Source organism: Aphelocoma coerulescens (genome assembly GCF_041296385.1).
Source record: "Aphelocoma coerulescens isolate FSJ_1873_10779 chromosome Z unlocalized genomic scaffold, UR_Acoe_1.0 ChrZ, whole genome shotgun sequence".
In the NCBI taxonomy this organism is placed as follows: domain Eukaryota; kingdom Metazoa; phylum Chordata; class Aves; order Passeriformes; family Corvidae; genus Aphelocoma; species Aphelocoma coerulescens.
Window position 1 is genome coordinate 31,514,390 of NW_027184085.1, and position 15,340 is coordinate 31,529,729.

Below are 15,340 nucleotides of genomic sequence, written 5' to 3' on the forward strand. Positions count from 1 at the left end.
GCAAAGATTACATTACACTGACACTGGACATATTCCAGATATTGACAGACCAAGTCTCAACTGCAGTTTATCCTGTAGCGCAGATCACACGGTAATGCTGTGTGCTGATGCTATCATGGAAAGCAGTTCTGCTCACAGTCCTTCACAAATTACTTCACTAATGAAAAACATGCTAATTTCCAATATCAGACACAACTTTGAACTGGTGCAGTTGCCAGGAACGCGTCTGCTACAGGATGTTCTCTACAAAAGGAAGAAAAAAGAATTTGTATGGCTATGCTGTGCTCACTATGCAAAGAAATATCAGTGCCTATGGAACAGGGCAAGTACTAACTTGCCAGAGTTTATTCTCATTGCCAGTCTATAAATATACCTGTATGTCCATGTATGGATGTATGTATGTATGTGCACACTCCTTCCTGCATCCTGCAGTGGGAGCTTTGCCTCTGGTGGCCCAACCTGTAGGAGGAGTGCAGGACCAGGACCTGCCCTCTTGCTGCTGCCAGGTCATTCAGTAAAGTATTTTTCTTGTGCTTGACAGAGGAAAAGCAAGTAAATATGATTAACCTGTACCCTTTATTCAACCATGATGAACAGGATAAGTTGTATCATGTATATTGCAGCTCCCACATTTCTCTAAGACCAGAACTGGCGAGGTACCAGTCTAGATGCTCTAGAAGACACACATTCCTCACAGGACTTGTTTTGGAGGGTTCACATAATTTTACAGTACCTGGCTAGTCTGCGGGCTGGACGGGTCGTAAGAAGGTACATAATTCTTCAGAGTATCCTGAGGATTCAGGTGGGGAGGATATCTGATCGTTGGATGAGAGAAGTAGCTAGATGGGGCAGGAGGGAGAATAGCTTGTGCTGGAAATGGCAATGGTGAAGGTGGAGGTGGAGTTCTAGTTGAGATGACTGGAGAAGATAAAATAAAATTAAAATTACTTCGCATCTTGTTTCTTCTAAAATTCTTCACCTCTGTGTTACAGCAAGAAAAATAAAAAGTCAGTTATAAATCAACGAATTGCACTCCTGCATTATGGCATTTTAACAGAAAAATTTACAGGTCCTGCCCTCAGATTATCCCAGGAAATGGAAAGAGCAACTTTTTCAAAATCATAAATATTTTATCTTGTTTTGGTTTTGTGGGTAATGCCATTATAGTTTTTTTCTTTTTTTTTTTTTTTTAACAGGAGTCATTCTCCAGCATAAAAGATATTCCAATTATACAATTTTCCCATCTGGAGCCCAAAAAAACCAAATCTAATAAAGCCCCCACTTTTATTTACAGCACTCAAAGACTGAGGAAAATCACTAAGCCCCAAGAAACAGGGATTCCTCACTGCATTGCACTCTTCCTGCCTCATCTGGGGACAGGGCAATATCTGCTCATCAATATTGCTGCAAATATTTGCTGACCTTTATGAAAATGATAATGAACATTCAGCTTCAGGGCCTGAGAAACCAATCCATCCAATAAAAATATCTACCCTACCCATTTTTATTCTTTTCACTCGCTTTTATTTCCCTGCAAACATACACTTCTCTATCTAAAGACTGTGCAATGTCTAAACAACTGACATTGTTTTCACAGTGCAAGGAAGGTACAGCTTGTCCTTCTGCTGCCCAGCAGCTGTCAGTCTGGAAGTGTAGTGCTTTCTTCTATCACATCACACAAGAAGACACTTTCCATCCTTGCTACACAGCTAGAGAGCACATTCTTGGTGTATTAAAAAAAGAGGTACTTAGTTCAATGGAAATGGAAAGGAGACAAGGAGTTTCCATTTTCATTAGTGGAATAATACAAAATCAGGTCTGTAAAGCAAGGTCTTTTATAAACTGTTCAACAGTTGTCTACAGTATCAGCATGAGCGCACCAGCACTGCTCTTCTGGACCAAATTTCACATCTCTGGGTTTCCTTAGCTTAATTTTTAAAGGACTTGCTATTCTTTGGGCACTGCTCATTGGCATAATAGATCAGGCTACAAAGATAAAAATGGGTTTTCCCAGCAAGTAAACAGTTCAGCCACAGGTTAGGTTATGATTGTCACTCTAGTATGAGTATTTAAAAACTATAGTCTAAATTAAAGATATACACATAAGTATAGGATTTTTTTTTTTTTTTTTTTTTTTTTTTGGTGGCAGGCTCATTTTAATAACATCCCCATCAAGCTCAGTTTAAACCTAAAATAGTAGTTACTGCTCTGGCATGTCAGACGTTTGCAAAACAAACACAAATGAAGAAAAACCTATCCCTTCCATTTCATTAATCATCTCCGATGTGCTTGAGTATCTGTTGCTAGTGGAAACCTCATAGAGACCAGAATGAGTCCAAGACCATTTTTTAATACAAAATAAGTGGACGTTAAGTGGAAAATAGTCCTTACACATTAATTTAAAGGGAGGGTCTTGAACTCATGGAGGAAAAATAAAACAGAAACTCCTCAAAGCAAAACTGCATGTGAAAAAGAAGTTTTCAAATCGGTTTTACTCGTCTAGACAGTCAGTTCCACTCAAGAAATTAAAACTTTTACATGCAGTTTATAAGGAGATCTGATGAGATGCTGAGGGGATGCTTCTGAGGACTCTGTCCTCATCTGAAAGACGAGGGTAAGTCTCACCTCTAAAATTAAACAGGCCCTGGTGCTGGAATTTCCCTGTCATTACTGATAAACCCTCAAGACAACATGCATTCTGTCATATTTCAGTATCTCCTCCTCACTTCAAGTGAACTTTTACTATGGATTTACTAATGATTTCAGAAAACAGGTGTTGAAAAATACTTAATGAGCAGTCTACATCTTTAGATTCAGCATTCAAAAGGAGCACTGCTACTTATTTCATTGTGTCTCATGGTGAACATGGTGGGGACTTCTCTTGTGTATAATCCTGCTGATTCTGGTATCCAAATACAATATAGTAATAGCAACAATAATAAAAAAAGGGATTTAGGTGAAAGGACAAAACACAGGGAGGATTTTTCTTCTGTCAGTTTCTTCATTCGTTGTACAGTTTATTTTATTCACTGGTTAATCCTAAATCCTGTTTAGTGACTTCCAGCAGTCAGATTACCTGAACAGTTAAATGAACACTTCTGCAAGGATATCCCAACCTTTTCCATTTTTATTCTCACCAGGATTATAAATTGGATTAGTCTCTAAGAAAGTCTGAAAAAATGCATCACAATCCGATTATAGGAAAGGAGAACAGAACAAATGAACAGGGAGGTTTTTATTTCCTCCTCCATAACCCTCACCACTGTGTGCAACTCCTGGGATTCCTGGGTGGTGATGTTGGGGAAAAGTGCTCAGTCTTGATGAAGAATCCTGGGGAGAAGTAGGACTAAACAAAGGCTTTTCAGGTTTCTTCATGGTAGGAGAAGACATATCTACAATAGAAAAACAATGTAACAATGACATTAGCTTAGAAGCCTGTCTCAGGACACATCATTTTACGGACTGAAGATATTTCTTTTTACTGCTCTTGCACAAATATTGTATGATGATCCAGCTCGCCTATGATGAATAAGCTAATTTTTAATCACTTCTTTCAAACTTGAGAATTAAAAATAATGTCCTAACAGGTCCTTGTCCTGCAAAACAGAAACTACATTCCTTTCATACCAGAAAAGTCAAACAGTGGAGAAATTTGTCTTTAGAACTTCCTTAGATTCTTCTCACCTCCACAGAACATTACCAAATCGTCTGCTCCTTCAACAGCCACTTAATTTTAATTGCATTTTTTAATGGAACACCTACACTCAGGGTAAGGTAACTGCCATACACATGCTGGTTTATGGTATTTATTATTTTATTACTTCAAAACCTATCCCTTGCTCTTCCCAAAACCGTAGTGAAAAAACATAACCTCCCTAAGAACAAAGGATACTTCAACTTGTCTATCTCATATTTTCTGTGTCTCAGGAAGGGTCTTGCCACTTCTTCCTTCAAGTTTCCCTATCAATTAAACTTCTCTTTAGAGCTCACTATGTGAAGTAGGGACAAATGCACAATTTCTACCGAGCTTACTGATATTTCACAGAGCAAAAACACTAGATTTTTTCTGAAAGTTTAAATTAATTGACCAGAATTTTTTGGACTTCATACAAAACTATTTCAAATGTAATTACAATTATTTTATAGGACAGACATCAATATTGCAACTGGGTTCCACTTCAAGTCAATGATACTAACTCATGTTCAAAGCAAAGGTCATTTCTTAAGCATTTTACTGGACGAGGCCCTCATTGCAGCTGACTTTTTTACATGGACCATATTATTTTTAAAGGGATTTTTGACCCTTTTAATATTGGCACACTCTATTCTGCTTAGACAGGCCTGCAAAATGTGAATGTCTTATTGGGACCAAATTGGATTAATACTTTCTGAACTGGCTATAGCCTGAGTGTGTTTTCACCATGAAAAGCATACTTAGAGCACGACACATGAAACTGAGAGTCCACTTGTTTACTCTGCCCCATCCTGCTGTCAAGCCCTGCACGGGCACTGGCACCAGACCCAGAGCAAACTCTGCCTGTGACACTCCACCGTCCCCCTGCAATTCCCGCCCTCCACTTTGATCCTGACTACTGAGGCTGATGATTGCCTGAATACCCTGAAAAGTTCACATCTTCAACAATGCTGCTGAAAAAGGATTTATTTGCTTTAAAATTTCGGGAAGGGATTCCAATCCTTATTACTTTGAGAATGAAAATAAAACAGACTTTTGGAAAAAAATCCTAAATACAGACGAAAAGCAGAAAGATGCCAAAAGCACTCGGAGAAAGTCATTGTGAGGTCAAAATTAAACACAGTGTCCTGTCCTGCCGAGAATGTTCTTCACATGTGAAATTCTCAGTGCTTTTCCAAATTGCTATTGCCTGTATTCTCATTACTTTGGAGATACAGGACGCAGGCGCCCAAATGAGTGGCATGTTATACATTCTAAAGCATCACATCAAAGTAAAAAGGGCTTATGCAAATAAAAATAGTTAGAACATCTCATCTTCCAACAAGGTAAATCTGCCTACATAGGAAGTCAGAAGAGCTGCTGTGAAGGATAGCATATGTAGCCTGTTCATCAGCAGCTTGCGCAAATGGTGCTCCAGATGTATAGCTGTTCAAGACAGCCCAAGGCAACAATTTTGATCAATTCTAATGTGATAAAATGCTGCAGGGAAAGTGCAGAAACATGTTTACATCAGCCTTTAATTAAACCGTTGTTCACTTCCAAAGAACCTTAGGAAACACTAATGAGACATGAGTTTTGGTAAATTCATCATCAAAGCAAAGACCCTCTTCCTCAGTCTGAAGCAGCTTGCCATCCAGGCAGTTCCTGGATGAATGTCATCTTGGCACAGCACTTGGCAAGCCACCTGTTAGGAGAACTCAGCTGGAATCCAACAGTGACCCAGGGCAAGTTTAAACATCCACCTGCCTGTTTCTGCACACCTGACCTGCTTTCTTGGTCACCACCACAGCATAGCATCTTTCCTTTCTTGCTCATGAGAGATGCTTATGAGCAGAGCTAGAAGAATCCATAAACAAATATTAAATATCTTTTAATCTTTTAATTCTTGAGCTCTTCTTGTTAATATATTTTGTACTGCTTGGTTTCACAAGTCTTTGTTTACAAGGTACACTCTTGCAAACAATAATCTGTAAATATTTATTTACAACTCAGAGAAAGTAAGATAAACCCATATTCAACTTACAGTATATATCACCACAGTGAAGGACAAAAACTATGGAGTCCATAGCACCCTTGTTAAGCTGTAAATCATCCTTCCTTCCATGCTGCATTTTTAAATGAACTATTCTTTCTCAGAGGTGGTAGTTGGGATTATTTCTGGTGGCAGGAAACACTACATACATCATATCCAGTTTCGGCTTACTCTTCACTGCTTCCACCTCCTCTGGCAGGTACACTTTCACATGTGCTTGTGTGAAGCACATGTGAAAACTTAGGTAAAATTTTGAATTCACATTGGATAGCTTTATAATGACAAAAAATCATGACAAATCCCACTGTTCTCAGGAGAATTTGTTTTGCTCTACACCTGTACATGTGAAGAAGGAGTAGAGCCACTTCGCACAGGCAGAGCCAACACCACCAATTTTATGATGAGCTCCATCATATATCCTTTAATGTTATAAGCATTATGTATTTCTCAATTGTGCATTTAAATAAGGCACCTAACACTGAATACTGACAGGTGAGTGACTTTAAACCACAACCACCTCTCACTTATTGAAAAAAGGCTTAGTTATATCTGCCCTAAAGACTTGGCACCGGGGCTGGATGGAAACTGAGAATCCTGAAAATCAAAACATTTTAATTCATTTATCTTCTCCACAAAAAGAAGAAAAGGAATGGAGACACATTTTTATATGGATATGTGAATAAATAGGAGAGAAAGAGAGATGTGCCTGAACAGCTGGGTGTCTGAGATACTTGATGTTTGTAACAGAGAAAGACTGGCTTAGAGTCCCTGTTCTGTATCAGACAGACATGAGTCTTTGCAACTAGCGCTTCCCTTTTACAAATCTCTGCCTTAATTCTTGACGTGTGGGTGTCTCATTCCACTTCACTGTAAGTTTTTTTATCTTGGACAGGAGACAAGGCCTCCTAAAAATGTATTTACTTCCATGAAAAATTCAATTCTGGTAATCGAACTTCTCCGGAATGAAAATCGACAAAATAAAATGAAACAAACAGGTCACGGTCAATTTTGTGCTATGAATTTCTGAGACATGTTTAGCAATTCTCAAGGTGAAGGCCTTTGTACTCACTTTTGAGAGAAACAACAGGGTCATGCAGCTGCATGCATACTGCTTAGCAACTGAGAGTGTTCTGAACTCTAGGACCAGTGTCAAGGTTTGGAAAGAGCTGCTCATTTCATGTCTAAAAGACTGATCTGTTTTACTTCACATTTTAAAAGCTCATCTCAGTTTTACTTTTACTTCTACATCAAGTGTGGAAAACCATTTTACATATGAAAATTTTGTACTACATTAGAATATTTCAGTGTATGAAGCTTTGATAACCTCCCATTTTCAAATCAGCCTACTTAGCGCCAATGTTATTTTCACAGGCACACCTCCGATATTACACAATCCAGTCTACCAGACTGTGACACCTGTTTTCCCATCAGGAACCATGCCCAAGGCTAATCAAACACTCTGTTGTGCTATTATGCCATTTGACAACAGATAAGCCATTTCAATGTATCATCATTTGAGATTTGTATTGAAAAACCTAGGAAGAGAAACCAGACTAGAATTTCTACCAATGTCATTTTCAGTATTGTAAGCTGTCAAGAAAAACACAAAAACAATACTGAAATTCAGAAAAGCTACAGCAAAATGAGTAAATTACTTGCAAGAGCAACTGAATTATTTCTTTTTTCATTAGTCTTACAATGAATTACACTTTTTATTTTGCATTGTTCTATAAGTATTTATATACATAAGAGAAGAAAATGATACAAGAACTTCCATGCAACTGAAACACAAAAGCCAAAAACCCTTTAGTTGGAGCAGACATGTCATTCTTCTCATCCTTACCCACATGAACTTGCAGAATACTGTACTCCATTGCCAACAGTCACATTATGTGGGCTGTGTTTACCCTGATGATTTCTTTTACTTCAGCAGAAAGGGGTTCGGACAAGAGACCGAAGGGTTTTATCTACCTGCCCTTATACCTCCCAGCATACTGGGGGAGGGGGAATATAGGGAGGCAGGGTGGAAAACCCAGATAAGTCCCTTTACAAATGAATGTAGGACACTCTTTGCTGATGTTTGTGACTAGCTCTATAAAGTTGGACCACTGGAATTCTCCATTGCATTACTGATTATCCTACTGTTTATGGACAGAAAGCAAAACAACACAGTACATTTCCTGTTAAAATTATATGCATTAGCTTTTGGAAAGTATAATCTAGTGCATGGACATTTAAACTAAGATAACTGGGAAATCTGCACACACATTTCCTAAAATTAACTTTTAAAAAAAATTTTCAATTTTCAAGGCCATTTATAAACAGGGGATGACAAAAGCTATGATGGTCAGATTAAAGCATTAATATTGAATATGTGGGCACCAAAACCATCCACATTCCAAAGTAATTTCAAAAAATGTCCAGCTGTAGGACAGGACATACAGACCTAATCCCGTAACTGTTGTTTGACAGTGTCATATGACATGTAAGTAATCAACTGCCATAGTGAGGAGACTATGTCTATGAAAATTTACATCTATTCCCACCAAGATTAGGCTGAAACTATGGCATGCTGTCCTGCAAAAACTGTGAGCAGCAGTTCTTCGTTCTTGTCCTTTAAACAGACCTCACCACTCCTCATCACGAAGGACCAGTACAACTCCCAGGAAAGGTTTGTAATCAGCATGACTATGTTACCATATCTGTACTGTTTCCTGTGAGGAGAAAACATACCTTTTTTTCCCATGCATTGATCTTCTGGCATAAAGCTGGCCAACCTTCCTCACCTTTCCTCACCCTCATCTCATACCAGAAACACTGTCCTGCTGTGAGAGCCCCAAGATGCAGGTGCCATCATGCAGATCATTGGGATATGGTGTGCTGCTGTTGGAAGGAGATGAGAAGGTCTCCATCACCTTCACAGTGACCAACAGGGACCAGCTGCACCTCTGCAGCCTCTCCTGTCTCACATCTTCCTACGGCTGCAGACTCAGTTTATCCAACCACTTCTGTACCAACACAGCTGATCAGATGTCATATGGGAATTACTTGTGACTAATACAGAGCTCAGTGGGGTGACAACTTATTACAGGTAATATTTTACAGGACCTTATTGAGCAAACAATGTTTCCAGGAACACCAAAAAAGAGCAAACCCTTTTTTTATGCTTCCTATTGCATCTCCAACTGTATTTGTCTTTCTATTTCTAAACATTTTGTAACTCTTCATTCAGTCAGAATCTTAAGTGCTCATGGTCTCAAGGCACTGCAAGTAATGAGGCTGACTTTGGAAATAGAGATAAGATGCATCAGACCAAAAATACTGTGTTGCTATAACAAGTATATATACCATCATTAAAAAAGCCACGTTAGGCTCCAAGAACTCTGCCCTGCCATAAAAACCCTTAAGCATCTCCAGTGTACTTCAGGTGCGTTTTTGTACATCTTTACACTTCAGAAATAGACTGGGCCATTTTATTGTCTATGAATCATTGTTAAGAGGTGGGATTCCTGTATATAGCTGTGATAGAAGAGCATTGTGGAAGACTGAGAAAATCTTCCTAAAAAACTAAACAAGTTATAAAGACTTTAGAGTACATTTTAGTAATTTATTAAGTTATCCTACAGAAAGTCATCCAGACTTCAAGGAAATATGTAGAGCTGTAACATCCCATTAATGCTGAGACTCCGAGGACCTTGGCCAGAAAATAAATTCAATACTGTAACCATAACTGCAAAAGTCACAACAGTACTTCCAGTTTCTAATGCAAGATTAAAGGACTATTTGAGATAAATTAATGTGAAGGAATTTGTTGATTTAGAAGCATTCAGATTATGAAATCTTCTTTTTATTGCTATTATAGTCTACACAGGCAACAGTTAAGGATAGTTTAACAGATGTGCTACATTAATTGTTGATCCATCTGGGGAATGGTTTTGAATGGAGGTAAATCATTCAGTCACACTGACATTTACTACTTTGCTCAAGTTTGATACAGATTGTATGAAAGCAGTAAAAAAGAGAACCTTTTCAAATATATCTATGTACACAGCACAGAAACAAAGAATCTATGAATAAAGATAAAAGAGAAATATGCCCAAAAAATTACAATACCTGAGTTAAATTAATATTTTTCATCTGAAGGAAGTACCATTACTGGGAAAAAAAAAGTTACTGCAGACATCTATGGTTCAGGAGGTACTAACACCTCTTCCTTCTGTAGATGAAGATATTCTGTACCACACAGGTTAAATTATGCAGACTTACACATACCCTACAAATTCTAATAAGAGCTGATCAGTTTCAAAATACTAAATCTCTTATTCATCCAAATTGGAATAGGAAAATTACCCACAGTAGCTCCTGGGACAACTCTTGAATTAAGACATTCATTTTATCACTAATTTCAATCAAATCAAACCATCCAGATAACAGGATGCTGCCACGATATAAAATTCATCACAGGATAAGCGCCATGAATTCCAGAAAAATATTCTTTTGCACTAATGTCATTCATTGATCTATATGGGAGACCTTGAGTGTATTCAACTCACTAATCACACTGAGGAAATATTAAGTGATACGTCTTTCCACAAAATATATTTCAAAACAAAAGACAAAGAACTTGTCATTAGATTTTTTACAGTGACTTTATTGGGCAAACAACAGTCATTTCCAGGAACGCAAAAATAGCAAACCCTTTTTGTATGCTTCCTGTTGCATCTCCAACTCTACTTGTCTTTCTGTTTATATTTCTAAACATTTTGTTACTCTTCATTCAGTCAGAAACTTAAGTGCCCATGGTCTGAAGGAAAAGTCAGGTCGCTGCTCTGTCCAGAATAAAAACTTCCTCACCTGCTATTCTGAATACTTGAAGGTACTTGCAAAAAAGTTGTTAATTTGTCTAAACCTATTCTAAACACTGAAGAACAGATAAAATCTTTGTTGCTTTATTTTTTGAAGAGAGCATAAACTTGACATCATTCTCACTTAATAATGGAGGATGTAAATTTTCTTGATGTAAAGCAACTTACTCATTATAAGGCAATGTTTTTGCTATTCTGTTCATGGATTTTTTTTTCTTTCTCTGTATTTTCATTAAATAAGCACTTGGGAAATCCTTCAGCTATTCTTCCATACTTAGTGCCTTTCAAGCTTTAAACATCTTTCATACTTATGAAAACAACGTTTGACTTATTTCAGGTACCAGCAGCTTTTCTTGTAAAATTCCCACTACAGAAAACAAAAGTAAACTAAGTACCTATTGATCTTAGATTCAACCATCACAGATTTTAACATTATTTTTAACAAAGTTAAAAGACAAAGTTCATTCATTGAACTCTACCAACATGTTGTTCTGCAATGAGGAAGAACAAGGAGAACTCAAATTGGGCCTCCAGGTAAGTCTTCCTTGCTAAGGCTGTTGTTTGTTACCATAATGCAATTTTTCAGCAACATAGCAGCCAACAGGCTCACAGAAGCCATGGCTAAGAATTTACTGTGGAAATACACTTTGAGAAGTTAGTCTTGGTGAAAAGTATCTCTCGCTTTACAAATCTGAAGTTATGAAAATTTATCAAGCAGTAGTATTTGACTGCAGTGCTTAAAATAGTCACATTTTACTAGTTAAAAAACCCAGAAAATTTTATGTATTATATAGAGATACATAGATAAGAAAGGTATGAGCATATGTGTGTATACATTGTTTAAAAAGTATTTTGAAATAATAAAATATACAAAGGTAGAAGTAACAAGTTACTAAAACGACACAAATAGCTTTCAAATATACTTTGACATACAAGGATTTTTAGAACCCAGACTAAATAAAAACACAGAATGCTATTTAACAGGTATTCATCAAGGTAAACTTTTGCAAGCTGAATTGATCAGTTAGATGGAGAGCGTGTTTCTAAAGCATTAACCTTCAGAAGAAGTTGGAAAAAAATCCTGTCCAACAGAGGACACCAAAAAGCCAAGGTGTTCTGTTACCGTTTTCAACTCCTGGACTACATTAACTACTTCTTTTTTTAGTTCCCTCACTTCAGAAATGAGAACATCCATCCTTGACAGTTGATTAGAAGAATACCCAAGAAAGAAAGAGCTGTCAGGAAGGACCCCAATGGGGAAGGAGTGTCCAGTGGATGGGGAGAAAGCAAAAGGGGACAAGTTTCCAGAAGAGGGGTATCCAACAAAGGGTGTTGGGACCTGAGAAGTGGAGGGTCCAACAGATGCTGGCCAAACAGGTGAAGATGGTCCAGCTGTTTCAGTTTTAATGGAATGATGGCATCTTGACTCTTGACCGTTGGTAGAGGTGAGGTGTAAGAAAATGAACACGATGAAGAAAATGTAAAATTAAAATTCACTTCATTGTATATTGACATTCAATATTTCCATACACCTGACTACTATGGAAATCCACATGAATCTCTCCATTTTTATCATGAACAGTGTGCATTGATGACAACTGTTTAACTTATTTCCAATGTACATAGCATTGTAACACTATAACAGTAAAACAGGTCTCAAGGAGAAATAAGGAAATTGTCTGCAATTATGTTAATGAACTTTGCTAAGCCAGTTTTCAGAAAGGAAGCCATAGATGCACACACTGTCCTTCTCTTTTCTGATATTCCTGTTTCCTTACAAGTTAAGAAAAAGGTGTCTGATTTACTTACCAGTTAGTAAATCAAGATGTTCACCAACAGTTAGTAGCTTATTAAACCCAAAATACTCTTTAGCCACTGCACTAGTCACTAGAGGGTTTTAGATTTTTAATAACTTCCTCTTCCAAATTGTGAGGGGAATTTTATTTTTTTACTGCATAAAATTTCTAAATTTTTAAAACAATCATCAGTTTTACTCAGGCAGAAACTTACATCTATCTCACAAAATCTTACTAGCACAGGAACGCAAAATTTTGTTTAATATGGAAACATAGTAAAGAATTCAGTAACAGCAACCTGGAGAAAGGAAGACTGAAAGAGATCTACAGCAAATTGCTTTTTAGATGTAGATATATTTCTTATTGATGGAATTGTAAGACATGATTCAGACATCATCAAAGTTACTAAGACATCCAGTTGGAAGAAACAAGGCACAAGAGAGAAAAAATAACTTGCACAATATCTGACAGAAGACACAGCCATTGAAATCCTAATTGTTGTGTTAGCTCTCTACTTCTAAGTAAGTACCATTTGCAGAGATTACTTTTCCCTTTCTGAGACTGTGGGATTTTTGGAGGACAGTTGGTTACTTGAAAGGCTAATGGCAAAAGTTTTGGGAGAAATCTTTGCAGGTATAAACTTGCCTATTTGCTCTATCAGAAAACCTCAAACCTGTTGCAAAAAATCATGCAAATAGAGGCATATTTTAAGTATTTCAACATAGCAAAAATAATGGCACAAGGTACAGAATCTTCTCACATTGACTTGATGTCTCCAAAGTAAAAAACACTGTCATTCTACAGTATTTTTTTAAATCTATTTTTGAAACAGTTATGCATACTCTTGTGGTTACATATGTTTTTAAAATAGTCACAAACTTTTTCGCAAACCAATGAAGTAAACCTCCAGGACAGTATCACAGCTTCATAAGATTTTCTTCTCTTCTATAGGGATTAATAATCTGAATTAAATGAGTAAAATATTAAAAACTTATTTTTAATGTTAATTTTGATTAATTAGAGGGGGGGGTTATATTTTTATATCAGATTGGTAACATAACTCTTTGCGGATTGTTTTTTACCAAGAGTATGCCAGCTATAAAGTTACTATTTTTAAGATATGCTTACTTATTTCTGGCCAGAATTACATCTTCAAAGAGACAGCTCCCCCAAAACAGACTATAAAGCACAACATCTGGAAATCTTATCAAAACATTTTTGGAAGTACTATGACAGGAAGACAGCTAACAGCAAAAGGACAGTCTGGAGTTTTACAACTGAAAGCAGAGTCTGGTATGAGCAAGATTTTACTGTAACTGGGCTAGACCTCCTTGTCTTAGTTTCACAAATGCTACATCCTGGCTACAGCATAAGTACTCCTGCAATCATGTCCCTGACCCTCATGATGCACGCTTGCATAGAGAAGCTGTAAAATCTATTGGGAATACAACAAAATCACTTTTCCCTTAAAGTCTTCTTACCTACTAAACTTCATGATATTTGTTTTTCAAAACAGTGGAAGGTTGATCTAACCCTGCTGCAAACTTTCCTCTGTCCTATTTTTAATGTCAGTACATTTCTCTGTTGCCCATTAATTGCTGTCTCATTCTCTCAATCAAAACTGTTACATACCCCTCAGACACCTAGGAAACTCCTAAATATTTTATTCAAATGTATTTCAGATGTCATTGTCTTATTGTAACCATTCAGTTCCAAACTCACACACTCACACATTTCTGTTACTTTAGGAATAGTTAAATAAAGATATAAAAAGTCTAAATTATGAGAGTCTTTCAAAACTATGTAATTTCAATTTGTATGAAAATACATTACATTTAGATACAGTGATGAAGAAACCAAACCTATTTCAGCTCAGAAGTTAGAGACCTCTCTGGGTCAAGTTCAAAACTGAGACAGTGAAACTGAAATGAGCAGCAGTATATGTTAGTATCAACCCTATTTCTGATGTTGTCTCTCTTAGAAAAGTTAAAATTGCATTAGAGTGGGAGAGAAGCTATTTACCCATAAACATGATATCCAGAGACATATTTATTTGTGGGTACTATGAAATGATTTACATTTTTGATGCTGATGACCTGTGGATACTCTCTGAAGAAGCAGTGACTGTTGTGACTACATGAGCATTCCCTTTAGACAATGGAAAAACACAAATGTGACCTCAAAAGGCTTATTTCTTTTTCATTTATCCCTAATCTCATACAGTACACAGATATCCATAGGTGAAAGGGAAGTAGCACAAGTGAGATCTCTGGCATAGAAACCACCTCCAAAATTTATGTTATCTTTGTTTAGGCATATGGAAACAGAAAATATGTTTCCATAAATGCGATATCATGGTACAACATCTGTGTCCAAAAGGAGCTTTTACACAGATACATATAAGCCATAGAATCATCATAGAATATCCAGAGCTGGAAAGGACCCACAAAGGATCACCAAAGTCCTACTCCTGGCCCTGCACAGGGCAGCCCCAAGAACCATGTGTCTGACAGCATTGCCCAAACACTTCTTGAACTCTTTGAGATTGGAGTTGTGATCACTTCCCTGAGGAGCCTCTTCCAATGCCCAACCACTCTATGGGAAAAGAACCTTCTTCTAATGTCTAACCTAAATCTCTCCTGACAGAGCTTCATGCCATTCATTTGGGTTGTGCCACTGGTCACCAGAGAGATAAAATCAGTGCCATGAAGATGATAACAAGCACCTAACAAACCAGCAGTAGAACAAATGTGCCTGGAGCTGCCTCCCACACCCTTTCCCACTGAGCCCAGGCACCAAGGGCAGACATTGCAGTTACTACTTTATAATGATTCTGCAGCAGCACAATAACCTCAGAGACTGAGCGGAGACAAACATAACTTTTTTAGGGGCAAAAGGCTTCTATTTACACCAGTACAATGGTTTTCACACTGGACAGTGCTGTATCTGTGCC

At 37.3% G+C, this 15,340-nt stretch overlaps 1 protein-coding gene across 7 annotated transcripts in view; it reads right to left on the reverse strand.

Moving 5' to 3' along the window:
- The window catches only part of NFIB (nuclear factor I B), a 170,730-nt gene that overhangs the window by 39,761 nt on the left and 115,629 nt on the right, over positions 1-15,340 (reverse strand). For all 7 annotated transcript variants that reach the window (XM_069002540.1, XM_069002543.1, XM_069002539.1 and 4 more), the window contains 2 exons: positions 3,261-3,392; positions 734-918 (listed from right to left, as the gene is read on the reverse strand). In XM_069002540.1, coding sequence (XP_068858641.1) covers positions 734-918; positions 3,261-3,392 — 317 coding nt within the window. The remainder of the gene's footprint in view (positions 1-733; positions 919-3,260; positions 3,393-15,340) is intronic.